Consider the following 15,720-nt stretch of genomic DNA (forward strand, 5'->3'; position numbering starts at 1 on the left):
TACTAATAAAAAACCTTAAACCGAAGCAGTTCAGAAAGGCAAAAACACAATCTAACCAAAAGGAAGTGAGGTCCATATATGAAGATATAAAACAGTTGTGAACTTTAAAAAATGTACAGAAAATAAAACAATCTAATGGGTGAGATGTTACAAGTGGTTATTTTTATTGTGGCTGGAAACTGAAGCAAAAGAGTGGATGATACCAAAATGGCCCGAATACATTTTATAATTCTGGAAAATCCAGAAATGGCAATGAAAACGTTCTGGATAATAAAGAGCATTTTACTAGTTTCATTTAAGCTGTGTGGTTACTGGCTGTTTGCATTTGTATTTTCCCTTTTTCCAGGAATTTATACACATGATGTTTTCATCTTTTGAACAATTATTTTTGTCTTTTAAAAATATATATTTTGCTTCCCTTATATGTTTACATATATTAGTACAGTTGTTTTACCTGTTTAGTTATAGTATTTGTATTTTTCTTGCTAGACCTAAAGACTTAAGTCTCTTCAGTGTCTTGGGAGATGATGGCGAAAATGATTTTCAGCTATTTTGCCTATGTTTGTTTCTAATTTTTAAGAGTATATACAATATTTAGGATCTTAAACTGTTTATGAAAACCATTAGTGTAGATGTGATGTCATTATTGACAGGCATTACTAATGTCTCTCAACCAGGGGAGAATGTCAGTGGTCCTTAAATATTCTTTCTCTTCAAGAAAAACTCTTGACTCTGGAATGATTCATAGTTTCTAAGGCCAGGAGTGACCATTGTAGGGTTGCCAGGCATCTGGTTTTCAACTGTTAAAAGTCTGGTCAGTGGCACAGCGGGGCTAAGGCAGGCTACCCTTCCTGCCCTGGCTCCGCGCAGCTCCCGGAAGTGTCCGGCATGTCCCTGTGGCTCCAAGGCCGCAGGGCCTGCCAGGGAAGTTCCGCACTCTGCCCCCACCTCGAGCGCTGGCTCTGCAGCTCCCACTGGCCAGGAACCATGGTCAATGGGAGCTGCTGGGGTGCAGGAGCCCAGACATGCCGGCTGCTTCCAGGAGCAACACAGAGCCAAGGTAGAGCCCCACTGTGCTGCCAACTGGAAGCCGCCCGGGGTAAGTGCCGCCCAGACGGAGCCCACACCTGAACCCTCTGCCCCAGGTCGGAACCCCCTCCTACACCCTAACTTCCTCTCAGATCCCGCACCCCTACCCCAGGTCGTAATCCCTTCCCTCACCCTAACTCTCTCCCAGACCCCGCACACCTACCCACACCGCAACCCCCTGCCCCAGGTCAGAATCCTCTCCTACACCTAAACTCCCTCCTAGAGCCTGTACCCCAACCCCCTACCCCAGCCCTGAGCCTCCTCCTGGAGCCCACACCCCCTCCTCCACACAATCCCCTACCCCAGCCCTAAGTCCCCTCTTGCACCCAAACTTCATCCCAGAGCCCGCATTCCAACCCCCTGTCCACCCCCCCCCAAATCCCCTCCCGCACTCCAAACCCTTCGGCTCTAGCCCAGAGACCCCTCCTGCACCCCAAACCCCTCATCCCCAGTTCCACCCCCAAGCCCACAGCCCCAGTCGGAGCCCGCACCCCTGCCCTCCCACCTCCAGCCAAAGTCCTCACCCCCTTTCACACCACCCCCCTGCCTCAGTCCAGAGCCCCCTCCCACACTCCGAACACCTCATTTATGGCCCCATCCTGGGGACCTCACCCCCAGCTAGAGCCCTCACCACAACTCCATGCCCCAACCCAGTGAAAGTGAGTGAGGGTAGGAGGTGGGCTGGAGTGAGTTGGGGGCAGGGCCTCAGAGAGGGGCTGGGGCAGGAGCATGTCCTCAGGGAAGGGATGTGGCGTGGGGGTGAGCAGGGGTGTTCGGTTTGTGCAGTTAGAAAATTGGCAACCATATACCATTGATTATGCAGTCTGACCTCCTGTGTACAACAGGCTAGAGAACTTCCCTAAAATAATTCCTGGAGCATATCTTTTAGAAAAAAACATTATTCATGTCAATTACCACCAAGTCACAAACTTCTCTTTCCGGAGCAGGAGATTGAGAAGCAGTATCTATTCAATTCCAGATACAGTTCATCATTAGTGATTTAATAGGTAGGTTCCGGTCTGGGTTATAGTCTTCTTTGGAGTTGGTCATATTTGTTAGTTATGAATGGTCTTCTGGTTTTAGATTAGAGTCAGCTGGCCATTTTGGTCCCACTAGGCCTCCCAGCAACTTAAGAAATTATTAACTCTGGCTTGTTGCTTCTGTGACTGAAAAGCATTGTTGTCTATGGTTTCCTGTTGTACCTAGAAGATAGGAGTCAGGCCATGACATTGAGTGATTGTGATGGTTTCCCCTTGTTCCCCTTCTGCTTATGCATGCACAAAAAAAGGTGTTTTTGAATTGTGGACTCTGGTTCTGGCTTCAGGCACTGTAGTCAGATTTAACTCACTCTTATGGACAAATGTGAAGAGAAAGAGGCAGCTGCAAGCAGGTCCTAACAAGGCAGAGAGGTTGGGGGAAATGATAGCCACCTGGCTACAGAAAAATAGCAAATTCCACAGCAAAAGTGCTAAATTCTGTGTCAACTTGGAAAAATGCCAAATTCTCTGGCTCACTGGTCCATGGGGCCCTAGTTGAAATGCATGATGCAATTCCCACCTATCAGAGCTATTGTTTCAGACTCAGGCAAACTTTGCTGCATTAGTTTACACCACATTAATATTTTCAAGGTTATCTTCACAACCATGAGGGCTAGGAGGTGATATGCCTGTCGTGGCCAAGTGAGGAAGCACACTTGATGAGCTCGCATTCTTCCCTTCCCTAATTACCAGTAGCATTCTCAGCAAAGCCTCCCACTAGATCCTATACCTAAGCTTAAGACCTGGAGGAGCCCAGAAGAACAGGGGGAAAGTGAGAATAGGGCAGAAAGTGGCAAGAGTGGATATGACAATGAGAGTGGACTGAGGGACTCCCTGCCCCACCCACTGGCGGAATGGTATAAGTATTGTTGGAGAGGTGAGTGAGAGGTCATTGCGTCATTGCTGGTGTATATAGCGTGAAAGGCAGTGGTTGCACACACCTCTCTTTCTCTCTCTGAACTCACTGGTAGCACAGTTGCTGGAGACAAACTTCATTTGTTGGGAAGACGAGAAAAGGAATGGGTGCAATCCAGACCAGTGAGGGGCTATGTCGCTCTTGCTCTGCTGCCTGAGGTGCCTCACCATGCTTTGTTGTAGCCCTCAACCTGGGCACCTCCCAAACAGCCAAACAGCATGCAGGTCACACCCTAAGTATCTGTGTAAAGCTACCTCCCTGATCTAGCAACTCTGACCCCAGCAACCTGTTAGTAAATACCAGCCACATTCTGACTTCCAGCAGCCTTAGTTACTACTTGCAGGGTGACCTCAACACACTCCCAGTCCCAGATTTCCCCCCAAAACATGTGTTCTGCACTGTCATCAGAACATAAGAATGGCCATACTGGGTCAGACCAAAGGTCCATTCAGCCCAACATCCTGTCTACCGACAGCAGCCAATGCCAGGTGCCTCAGAGGGAGTGAACCTAACAGGTAACGATCTAGTGATCTCTCTCCTGCCATCCATCTCCTCCCTCTGACAAACAGAGGCTAGGGACACCATTCCTTACCCACCCTGGCCAATAGCCATGAATGGACTTAACCTCCATGAATTTATCCAGTTCTCTTTTAAACCCTGTTATAGTCCTAGCCTTCACAACCTCCTCAGGCAAGGAGTTCCACAGGTTGACTGTGCACTGAGTGAAGAACTTCCTTTTATTTGTTTTGAACCTGCTACCCATTAATTTCATTTGGTGGCCCCTAGTTCCAATATTCACCATGCATAATTTTATATACCTCTATCATATCCCTGCTTAGTCTCCTCTTTTCCAAGCTGAAAAGACCTAGCCTCTTTAATCTCTCCTCACATGAGACCCGTTCCAACCCCCTAATCATTTTAGTTGCCCTTCTCTGAAGCTTTTCTAATGCCAGTATATCTTTTTTGAGATGAAGGGACCACATCTGTACTCAGTATTCAAGATGTGGGCATACCATGGATTTATATAAAGGCAATAAGTTATTCTCCATCTTATTCTCTGTCCCTTTTTTAATGATTCCTAACATCCTGTTCGCTTTTTTGACTGCTGCTGTACACTGTGTAGACATCTGCAGAGAACTATCCATGACGACTCCAAGATCTCTTTCCTGATTAGTTGTAGCTAAATTAGCCCCCATCATATTGTATGTGTAGTTGGGGTTATTTTTCCAATGTGCATTACTTTACATTTATCCACATTAAATTTCATTTGCCATTTTGTTGCCCAATCACTTAGTTTTGTGAGATCTTTTTGAAGTTCTTCACAGTCTGCTTTGGTCTTAGTTATCTTGAGCAGTTTAGTAGCATCTGCAAACTTTGCCACCTCACTGTTTACCCCTTTTTCCAGATCATTTATGAATAAGTTGAATAGGATTGGTCCTAGGACTGACCCTTGGGGAACACCATTAGTTACCCCTCTCCATCTGAAAATTTACCGTTTATTCCTATCCTTTGTTCCCTGTCTTTTAACCAGTTCTCAATCCATGAAAGGATCTTCCCTCTTATCCTATGACAACTTAATTTACATAAGAGCCTTTGGTGAGGGAGCTTGTCAAAGGCTTTCTGGAGATCTAAGTACACTATGTCCACTGGATCACCGTTGTCCAAATGTTTGTTGACCTCCTCAATGAACTCCAATAGATTAGTAAGACATGATCTCCTTTTACAGAAACCATGTTGACTTTTGCGCAACAATTTATGTTCTTTTATGTGTCTGACAATTTTATTCTTTACTGTTGTTTCAACTAGTTTGCCTGGTACTGACGTTAGACTTAAATATTGCTGTTACATTAGCTATCTTCCAGTCATTGGGTACAGTAGCTGATTTAAAGGACAGGTTACAAACTATAGTTAATAGTTCTGCAATTTCACATTTGAGTTCTTTCAGAACTCTTGGGTGAATGCCATCTGGTCCTGGTGACTTGTTACTGTTAAGTTTCTCAATTAATTCCAAAACCTCCTCTACTGACACTTCAATCTGTGACAATTCCTCAGATCTGTCACCCTCAAAAGACGGCTCAGGTTTGGGAACCCTCTTCTGGACAGTCCAGATATATTAAGCCAGTTGCACCTCTAAGAGGATCAGTATACAACAGTCTGTTATCCTAAATGGAGTTACCCAAACAATTAACAACACTGGATTAGTTTTAATTGAAGAATAAAACAAGTTTATTTAACTACAAAGTGAGTGCAAGTATAGGGTGTTAAAGTCAGAAATGGTTTCTAGAGAAATAAAGATAGAATGTTTTCTAGTGTTAAATTTATCAAACTAGACTTGGTTCACATAAAATTCTGATCACATGCTCCCAGGTCAGAATCTGCTCCTAAAGTCCATTGTCTGTTTCTTTTGTCATCTTAGGAGAAAAAGAGAGAGATGGACAGGGCAAGCTAACTTGGGGTGTTTTTCCCCTCACTTCTATAGTTCAGTCACCCTTTGAAATGCATTTTCCTGAGGATTACCCCTCGTTAAAGTTCATTCAAACAGTAAAGAAGGCAACAATGGTGTGTGGTGGTGAAAGAGGTTGCACACTGTTTTGTCTCACCTCTGTTTGCTGAAATGTGGATTTTCCTTGTCTTCTGTCTTCCCCCTTTCACTTTCTGAGGACACTGTTTTTAACTTATATGTGAATTGAGGTAAACACACAGTCCTTTCTTTAAGACCTGTTTGCCCCCATCCTGCTTAACTGGAGTTACATGGGTTTGAACATGTGCTACCAACATCATTCAAGGGGAGTCTATAACTTTCCATATAATGTTGTTATGCACATTCCATCCTGATATTATAGACCAGGGAGTTATTAGTTTTCAGATGATACCTTACAAGGCATATTTTATACAAAGATTATTACAAAGATGTGTAGTGTGTGACTATAGGGAGGCATTCTGTTACAGCGGCCCATCCCCCTCCCTTGCCAGAAGATGTCAAAGCTGCAGGCCTGAGGCCATCTATCCCCGACTCCTCTCCCCCAACCAAGCACCCTGGTAACATGGCAGCAGGAGACAAGTTTGTCTCTTTTGCCAGGAAGCTGAGAAGACGAATGAACAGGAACTGAGGGCTGTCTCTCCCCATCCTTCTTCCTAAACTTGTAGTTAATGTGTGTATCCCAGAAATTTGGGTAATGGGTGGGAGCTCTGGATGAAAAACACAAAGAAGGGAGAGAGAGATTAAAAGAAAAGAGGGCAACAAAAAGCCAAGGAGTCGGAGTCAGAAGAATCAGCAGTTGTGGGGATAGCTAGTAAAATAGTAGTACAGATTACTTTCAGATTAAATGTTGTGCTAGAAACCTGTTTCAGCAAGTTCAAAGAAAAGTTAAATGACAAAGTGTCCACGGTGGGTAGTAAAATGATCTAGTGGTAGCCATTACAGACATGGACTCTCAAATTATCAACACTGAGGAGAAACGTGCAAGGTTGGGTGGAGAGAATTGTGGTCTGGAATCTCACGTTAAAACACTGGCCGAAAAAACAGATGATATGGGAAATTGGATTCAAGGACTGCCAATGGGGACCAAAGGCAAATACTCCCTATGATACTTAGAAACATGGCTCCTTAAAGCTTTGATTGAAAGGGTACACCGGATCGACATACCAGCACACAGCAGAAATCCAGCTAGACTACATCCAGTCATAGTATGACTACACAACTTCAGAAGACCTGGTTTTGATTCTTCACATACAGCCAGGAAGTTGACAGAATTAAGAGTGGAGAGGATTCTTCTGTGAAGATTATTGTATGGATATATGGCGGACAATGGCTTAATTTACAAAAGTCTGCAAAGAGCTCCCAAGGAAAAGCTTAAATTTGCCTGATGTTTCCAGCAATCTCAAAAATATGTCAGCTGGGTCAAACCCATATTTTCTACACATGGGGAAGCCCAAAAGTTCCTGACCTCAGTCTCAGAACCAAATGTGGTAGATGAAGTAGTAGAGGGAACTGATTAGATTCAGGATAAGTATATCTCAAGTGAGGACTTGCTAAATATCGGGGAAGGGGAACTGGAATGATTTTTGAATATGGTAAAATACAGTGGTTTATGTGTTGTAAGAAAAGTACTGCCTTGATGGCAAACATATATAGAGTATTTTTTATATTACATGTATTAGAAGGAGTATTGTTAGGTAAGAGTTTTCAACGAATAATGGTACAAAAGTTAATGTTTGTAATTATTAAGGATATCAGAAAATATAGCACAACATATAAAGAGAAAATGGAAACTAGATTGTTTGAAATGTATAAATCAAGGTTGTTATAATTAGGGTTGATATTGAATGTAATTGAAGGGTAGCTGATAAACAAATACTGTATAGATACAGATATCTGGGGGTTATGGTGGGAAAAGATGGGAAAGGTATTACATGGGAAAGACAGTACTGAATATTCTGAAAAATGGGTAAAATAGAGTCAGAGACAATCTGGTGCCCCCAGAATGTTATGGGACTAACAGTAGAATGTCCATTTTTATTCAGAATGTAAGAGAAATGTTTTATACTTTCAGGAGTACATTAAAATAGTCTATAAAAACCCTCTGTCATATATCTGGGGAAGTGTTACAAAGATTGAGCTGATACCATTACGCAGGGGTACAAGACAAGGATGTCTCTGATCAACCTTATTTCACTTAATTATTGAACCATTAGCACAAAAGTTCAGGGACACAGAAGAAATTCAGGTAATAAATGTATTGGGAATAGCAAACAAAGTTTCATTATACGCTGACAATCTTATGCTTTTCATACAAGATATACATTTCCAGTATTACTAGAAATAATTGAAGTGTTTGGTCAGGAATCAAGGTACAGACTAAACTATTCTAAATCAGAGATACTGAAATGAATAATATCCACTGAAAATAGTGGATAATAAAATTAGATATTTAGGCATTAATGTATCACTTAAAGTGATGGAGCTGTTGAAACTAAATATTGAGCCATTAATGAAAATTATTTACTATGACATAGGCAAGGGGACATGATTACCAACGACATTGATTGGTAGAATTAAAGTACTTAAAATGAATGTCCTACCCATGGTTCTGAGTACATTTTCCATGATTCCCTTTACAGACTGGAAAAAAAATTTTACCACAAAATTAAAAATTATGCAGAGATTTTGATGGTTATACCAGAAACCATGAATCAAAATGGAATGATTGGGATGACCAAGTGAGATGGGAGGCCTGGTGCTACTAAATTTCAAGAGATACTATGGGCAGCATAAATCAAGGCAGAACTAGAATGGATCTCTAATCAAGAGAAACCATTGGGTGTAAGAACTGAAACTGACAAACACAATCTCATTATATAATTCTGTTCCATACTTCAAAATTCCAGCACCCATAAAACAATACCTGTTATTTTAAAATGTACATAGTAATTGAACGTATGTAGGGTTGGCAGAATTAAATTTTTTAAAATAATTTCTGTAGATAATATTGAAGTTTATTTTTAAGTCTTTTTTCTCTTTTTATTGGTTTAAATTTACACAGTTGTAGGAAATTATTCGGGGGGGGGCGGAATCTGACAATTATTTAATGACAACAGACATTGAGATTCAAAAAGATAAAGCTTTATAACCATTAAAAGACACATTTTCAACATCACTTGTCAAAATATATAAAGTAAATACCCTTAAATGAAACTCTAGTGAGTTCCCAAGCAGGATTTTTCTACTTTGACTGTCTGTAAATTTCAGTTATTATTGATGGAAATACTTTTTGTCAGTTTGTGTGTACAGTGAAATCGATACAGAGATAAAAAAATCTTTAAAAGCCTAAACGTGTGGGGCACTTAACCAGATGAGAAGAGCAAATCTCAGTAATATCAAAAATAAAAAAATAGTGCTTTCAAACATGGTCTACATAAGGAATTATTTTAAAATTGAGACAAATATCACATAAAGGAAGGAAAAATGAGATACTAGATGAGGAGGGCCCTGAGTTGTTATTGAGAATTCTTTCCCAGGTGTTTGGCTGGTGGGTCTTGCCCACATGCTCAGGGTCTAACTGCCATATTTGGGGTCAGGAAGAAATCTTCCCCCGGGTCACCCTGGGTTTTTTTCGCCTTCCTCTGCAGCATGGGGCATAGGTCATTTGCAGGTTTAAACTACTGTAAAAGGTGGATTCTCTGTAACTTGAAGTCTTTAAATCATGATTTGAGGATTTCAGTAACTCAGCCAGAGGTTTGGGGACTATTACAGGACTGGGTGGGTGAGGTTCTGTGGCCTCCTGTGGCAATGTGCAGGAGGTCAGACTAAATGATCATGATGGTCTCTTCTGACCTTATATAGGCTATGGGTCTATGATTTCTTCAGGGATGGACTACCCTTTAAACAAATTGATGTAGGAGATATTAAAAAAAAAGCACTATGAGTTTATTCTGATTGTTTACCATATTTAAAACATTTTCAGAAAAGAAAGGAACAAAGTATTCTTCATTTGAAAATTTCATACAAGAGCTTGAAGTTTCAGTAACCAACATGTCTATCTAGAATATACGACTTCATGACTCTGCAGTATTGTTGTAGTAGTATTGGTCCAAGGAAATTGGAGAGACAAGGTGGGTAAAGTAATATCTTTTATTGGACCAACTTCTGTTGGTGAGAGAGACAAGCACTCTGTGACACATGAAAGCTTGTGTTTCTCACCAACAGAAGTTGATCCAATAAAAGATATTACCTCACCCACCTTGTCTCTCCAACTTCATGACTCTTTTTTTAGGAGACAAACTGCATGAATCTGTTAAGTTATGGAGTGCAGACTGTAAATGTGAAATAACAAAAGAATGGCTGGAATGATATAATGCAGACAGTAAGTAGTGGATCCAGCACTAATCAGAAAGTACACGTTCAGTACTATCTGGTACATGGAATCTATGCTTCTCCATCTATATATAAAAAAATACAGTATTGCCCCAGCTATTTGTATGAAATGCAAAAGAGCCAGAACCTGTTTCCTACACATGATATGGGAATGCTGGATGGTAAAAATGTTTTGGAAATCTATGCTGAAATAAATAAATAAAATGCTAGCTAGAACTCCAAACAGGACTGATGATGTGTGGTGGGATTTTGTCTATTAAATAATTGAGATGCTATGATATGGACACAATAATCTTATGTTTATAATAACAATAGATAGGAAGGAAATAGAGGGCAATAATTGAATACATCCTGCTTTCCTCTAATTTCCCATGCTTTCTGTCTCCTGACACTCAACACCTTTGCCCCAAGAGAACATTCATCTTCCCAGTAAAAAAGTAAATAGGAATGGTTAAATATATGTATATCCGGTTATAGTTGTGTGGTTGTGTGAATAATTTGGAGGGGGGAGAAAAGAAGTAATGAGATATCAAACTATGGTCAATATATAATATGCTTGTAAATATTGTTACTATTCTACAAAATATTGTAATATTTTCAATACGTATATATGCAAATACACCGTAACTGAAATATTTTATTGTAAATGACCGGTAATATCAGTAAATAAAATATTTTTCGTAACTCCATCCCATCACAAGTCTCATGTGAGGGTTAAAAAATATTTATTGTTTTAATGAAAGCTGAAGTACTGGAGCACAATTTTTCTGTTAAGGGATGAGTTCTGTGGCAAAGCCACTAGCTGCGGCATATACGGGACCCTCATTAGAACTGTACACATTTTACACACCTGATTAAAAAAAGTCCAGTTATATTAGCTACTGTCCATTAGCTACTTTTAGCTTTTTAAATCCAAAGATTTGCCTCCTTATCGCCTCCCAGCATCTTGAGTACACACACATTTATCACAAATTGTGTATTATAGGGTGGTAGATGCAAGTAAATGCAAATGAGTGTGGTGCTGGAATCTTTGAGGTGTATTGTTCTTGGTGACCTTAGCTACCACATACATGATGTCAAGTGTACCCTAGCATCTGATCTCAATGAAAGACAAAAGGAGAGCACAGTCTATTGAGCTTATCAAAGAGAAGGTTAAGAGACAACTTAATCAGTCTCTAACTCCTATACAGGAAGGAGATATCTGATACTAGAGGGCTCTATAATCTAGCGGACAAAGGAGTTAGACAGGCCAGTGGCTGGAAGTTGAAGTCAATGAAGTTCAAAATATAAATAAAATGCAAATTTTTAACACTGAATGTAATTAACCATTGGAAGTTTGCCATGCGGCTTGACACCAAGCAAAACTGTTATTGGTTGAAAGGGGCAAGGAGCCCCTGGCATCCATCCAGGGAATTGCCAAGCAAAGTCAGCCCAACAAGCCACTGCTCCAACACTCTGTGAATCTTGACTGTTAGGAATTGTGCACAGCTGAGCTAAAATAGAACAGTACCATCAGCACTTGGTGTTGTCTCCAAATCAACCCTACACAGACCATGAAGAACATCATAGTTCACTGCTCTTCCTGTCCAGCTTTCTTCTAAGAAACAGCTAATATCTGAGACTGTTTCAGAAGCTGATTTACAATTATTATTATTCCTTCTGAAATGGATTGTCATTTTTATTATGCAAAGAAGAAAAGAAGTGCTTAACAAAAATTTGTTAAGTTTCTGGTATTCTAACAAAATATATGTAACTTGAACATAAATGGAATATTCTAAAACTGAACTAAGCAGCTTTGTATATATGAACATACATCATTAATACCTAAGCACTAATATGAAGAGACATCACTTCAAGCAGTTTGAGGAATGACAAAAAGTGAAATGGTCTTGGTATCTTGTCAATAAGTGTTACAGCAAACGGAACCTTAAATTTAGGACTTGCAAGTTAGAAAAGCAATGCTACTTTCCAGCTCATGTTTTAAAATATCTTCATATTATGTTTAAAATTATTGAGAAATATATGTCACCATATCTTTGTAATGATTTGGAATAATAAAATGTGGTTCATCTTAGAAAAATTATTGTAACAATGACATCTTGCACTTCAATTATTCTCATATATTGGTTCACGGAATTTTCTAACTCACAGCCCTGTAAACTCAAATTAGAGATTTGACCATCAAGTCATATTATTTCTTTACTTTATACAACACATCATCAACAATAAAACTGTGGATTCAGAACTTAACAGGCAATTCTGTCTCATGCATGTGGCAAAATAGACTATAGCTTGCTTATCTGCAAGTGACCTTTATTCACTCCCCTGTGCTTGACTGCAGGACTTTTTTTTAATCTAAGTAAAATAAGTTGATATGACACATGAGAAACATATATACACATTATGAAGGTGCCATGTTTACAGCCACATCTCTGACTATAACCAGGCTTTATCTTTTAAAAACATTTCAGTCCACCTTTGAACTAAATGTTTTTGAGTGCCATAAAGTTCAACAAGATAAGCTTACCCTGACTTTGTTGAAGCATAAAACTTGTGGTACTGTCAAAACATCTTCTAATAAGTGTCTGTTTTCCCTTATTTATTTTAGGTTCTTGCCTACACAGAAGGCCTTCATGGAAAATGGATGTTCAGCGAGATTCGAGCTGTTTTTTCAAGACGTTATCTTCTCCAGAACACTGCTTTGGAAGTGTTTATGGCAAATAGAAGTATGTCTTTATGTTGTTCATTCATTTGGTATAAGGTATCTGCTTGTAGTTTTTATGGATGGTATCCATTCATCCCCAAATTAAAACTTTGTCATTTGTTTTGAAAAATGCTATTTTCCTTCAGTAATCCCTCACACTTGTATTTATTCACTACATCTGATATAGAAAATATTTGCCAATGGGCCATTAATATGGATTTTAATTTGGCACTCTGACAGCAAGTTTGATGAATAAAGACCACACACTGAAGTTGGTAAATGCTGCTACTATTTTCCATGCTGTCACAGGGCACGGATCCTCTCCTATCTATTTCCCAGCAGAAACTGCACAGACTGCATGAGGTGTGCAGTCAGTGACCTTTTATTTCAAGTTCCCTCCACCAATATCACTTTAGTCCCCATACAACAATCTGTTTACAATATATGCAGTGCTTTTGGCCCTCTCCTCAGGACTTGGGGAGAACAGAGGTGTCCCTTTTCTGAAGCTTTTATGTGACTGGGCTTAACTAGCTCTGTTCCTTTCTGTCTTTCCCCCTCCCCTGGCACTTCCTTCCTGTACCTCTTTATGAGACTTGGGCTGATGGCTAATTGAATGTTTATCCCACCCAACCTGCCAGTCTGATTACCCCAGTCAGCTTCCTCTGGAGGGGCACCTAATTAACAGCTGAGTGATCAGAGTGCAGGCTCATCTGTTCACTCCATGCACTCTGTCACACATGCATTATTGTCCAGAACTTTAAACAGATTTGCTTCTGCTATGTCCTCATACCCTTTGCTTTCATTTTCTGAAAATATTCTAGTGAAATAGCTTTACTAGCGCACATACTCAACAACAACAATAGGGGGGAGGGTTTAAGCCTGAGTGGCTGATATATGCCAAAAGTGATTTTTTTAATAGCTTAATTAACCAAGTGAAATTTTCAAATTTTATATTTCAAAATACAATTTGAAATTTGTACTGTTATTTGTCCAAGTTGCCTATTTAGTTAACAAAGCTAATCAATAACAGCACAAATGTTGACTATTCACAATGAACTGTTAATGAAAGATCTTCTGAGCTAGAATTTATTTGTTGAAAAAAGTGAATAATTTTGAATAATGAATTAATTTGAAATATTTGTAGTTCTGTTCATGAATAATTCAAAAATACTAAAAGAGTTGACATCTGTCAAATAATTTTGTTTTGAATTATTTGGCTAGGTTTGCTCCACACAGTGTCTAGTTAGCTTGATTGGCCTACAACCTTTATTGAAATAAATAAAGATGTCGAGTTTCAGAATTTATCTGAAAGTAAATCACTTTTCATACTATTTCTGTGATACTGCACATATTGATCTCCCAAACTGACAGAAACCAACTTGGAATCCAACCCAATGGAAAAAGACCAAAATCCCCTAACCAACCCATTTCTCATGTGAAGAACTGAACTCAGACTTAGGGGTGCTTTAAACTGTACACAGTAGTAAAGCCCATCTGTACTTTAATACTCACTGCATACCATAGCTATCTCATCTCCAGCTCTGTGCTCACGTTTGGGATACAATACCTCCAGTTGACTCCTGCCATGTTGACAAACCAGAAGAATCTTTTCCACTAAGTGGGTCTCCAGAACACAATCCCCAAAATGCACACAGAACAACCATATACAATGATTTTACCACAAAAGTTTAATATAATCAGTAGCACCTATTAGATTCGCTACTGGAAAGTGTTAAAACACCAATGTCCCACCAGGCTTCTGAGGGGGAAAATTCCCTTCATGCTGAACAAAGTTAGGCTTGGAAGGATTAAAGTTTTATCAGTAAAAGTTGGTAAACATCAATTTTACTGGGGACACAGAAATTTATGAAAAATATTTCTGTTGATGATCAAAATTTACAGATAGGCAAAGTAAGAAAAGTGCTTCTTGAGAATTTGTTAGACTTTGATTTTAAGGCTGTTTACTTTGCATATTTTGATATGTGATGTTGATCATTTGTATTTTAATGGTTATAAAGCTTTTACTTATTGAATTTCAACATCTTCTGTCATAAGTAATTGTCTGATCACCCCATACTTTACCATATTTGTGAAAGTTAAAATATATATATATATATATATATATATATATATATATATATATATATATATATATTTAAACATGCACCAGTTTTGCACATCTGTTGAAATTTAAGGAGATAAAGATTTTAAAAGCTTAAAAATTAACTTTGATATTATGTGTTGAAATTATAATAAAAATAGAATTCTGCCAAACCTAAAAATAGGTGTTGGAAGTGTGCCAGGAATTTCACTTCAACAAACATTATGCATTGGCCCAAACAATCAGTTTTCTAAAGGTGTAAATGCTACCTTGAAGCAGACTCGGGAACAGATTGTTGGTGAGGTGTGTGAACAGTCTAGTCAGTATGTGGGAGCAGTGATGTAAGTTCTGCCCTTCAGCTGAAGAGGGGAGGTATTCAGCCAGTCCCTGATCTGGCAAGTTTTGACTGCACTAGTCACTGGACTGAATTCCATACAACCCATTGGAAGGCTCTACAACCTAACAATAGACTTGAATGTGTGACATACCACCCTTCCCCTGCAACACACAATCTATATTTCCTGCAAGATGGGGATACACATTAATGCAAAATAAGATAATTAGCTTAACACTGTATTACTCAGAGCACAGAACATTTTCAGAAGCACCCATTCTCCAGCCTTGATGATACTGAAAGTTTTAAAGACCCTTGGTTCACAGGAAGATAAATGTGTTAGCTGGATTATCTTTCCAAATAAATTCTGAGAAGCCTTTTGAAAATATATTGTGAATTATCTGGTAGAGAAACAGAGTTCTGTACTTTTGTGGTGTTTTAAGTCATGTTTTTTCTTCTTACCACAGCTTCGGTTATGTTTAATTTTCCTGACCAAGCAACAGTAAAAAAGGTTGTGTACAGCTTACCTCGTGTTGGAGTGGGGACCAGCTATGGTTTGCCACAAGCAAGGTAATTGTCATTAAAATATTTCATGCCGTATTGTGTTTATATGCTTGCAAACTCAGAATGGTTGATATTTGTGAATATTAAAATATCACTCCTGC

At 39.3% G+C, this 15,720-nt stretch overlaps 1 protein-coding gene across 6 annotated transcripts in view; it reads left to right on the forward strand.

Annotated features, from left to right (window-relative positions):
* NBEA (neurobeachin) overlaps window positions 1-15,720 on the forward strand; it is an 848,497-nt gene that overhangs the window by 685,225 nt on the left and 147,552 nt on the right. For all 6 annotated transcript variants that reach the window (XM_073341812.2, XM_073341823.2, XM_073341834.2 and 3 more), the window contains 2 exons: window positions 12,525-12,642; window positions 15,523-15,625. In XM_073341812.2, coding sequence (XP_073197913.1) covers window positions 12,525-12,642; window positions 15,523-15,625 — 221 coding nt within the window. The remainder of the gene's footprint in view (window positions 1-12,524; window positions 12,643-15,522; window positions 15,626-15,720) is intronic.

The sequence above is a fragment of the Lepidochelys kempii genome, chromosome 1 (genome assembly GCF_965140285.1).
Source record: "Lepidochelys kempii isolate rLepKem1 chromosome 1, rLepKem1.hap1, whole genome shotgun sequence".
Lineage (NCBI taxonomy): Eukaryota > Metazoa > Chordata > Testudines > Cheloniidae > Lepidochelys > Lepidochelys kempii.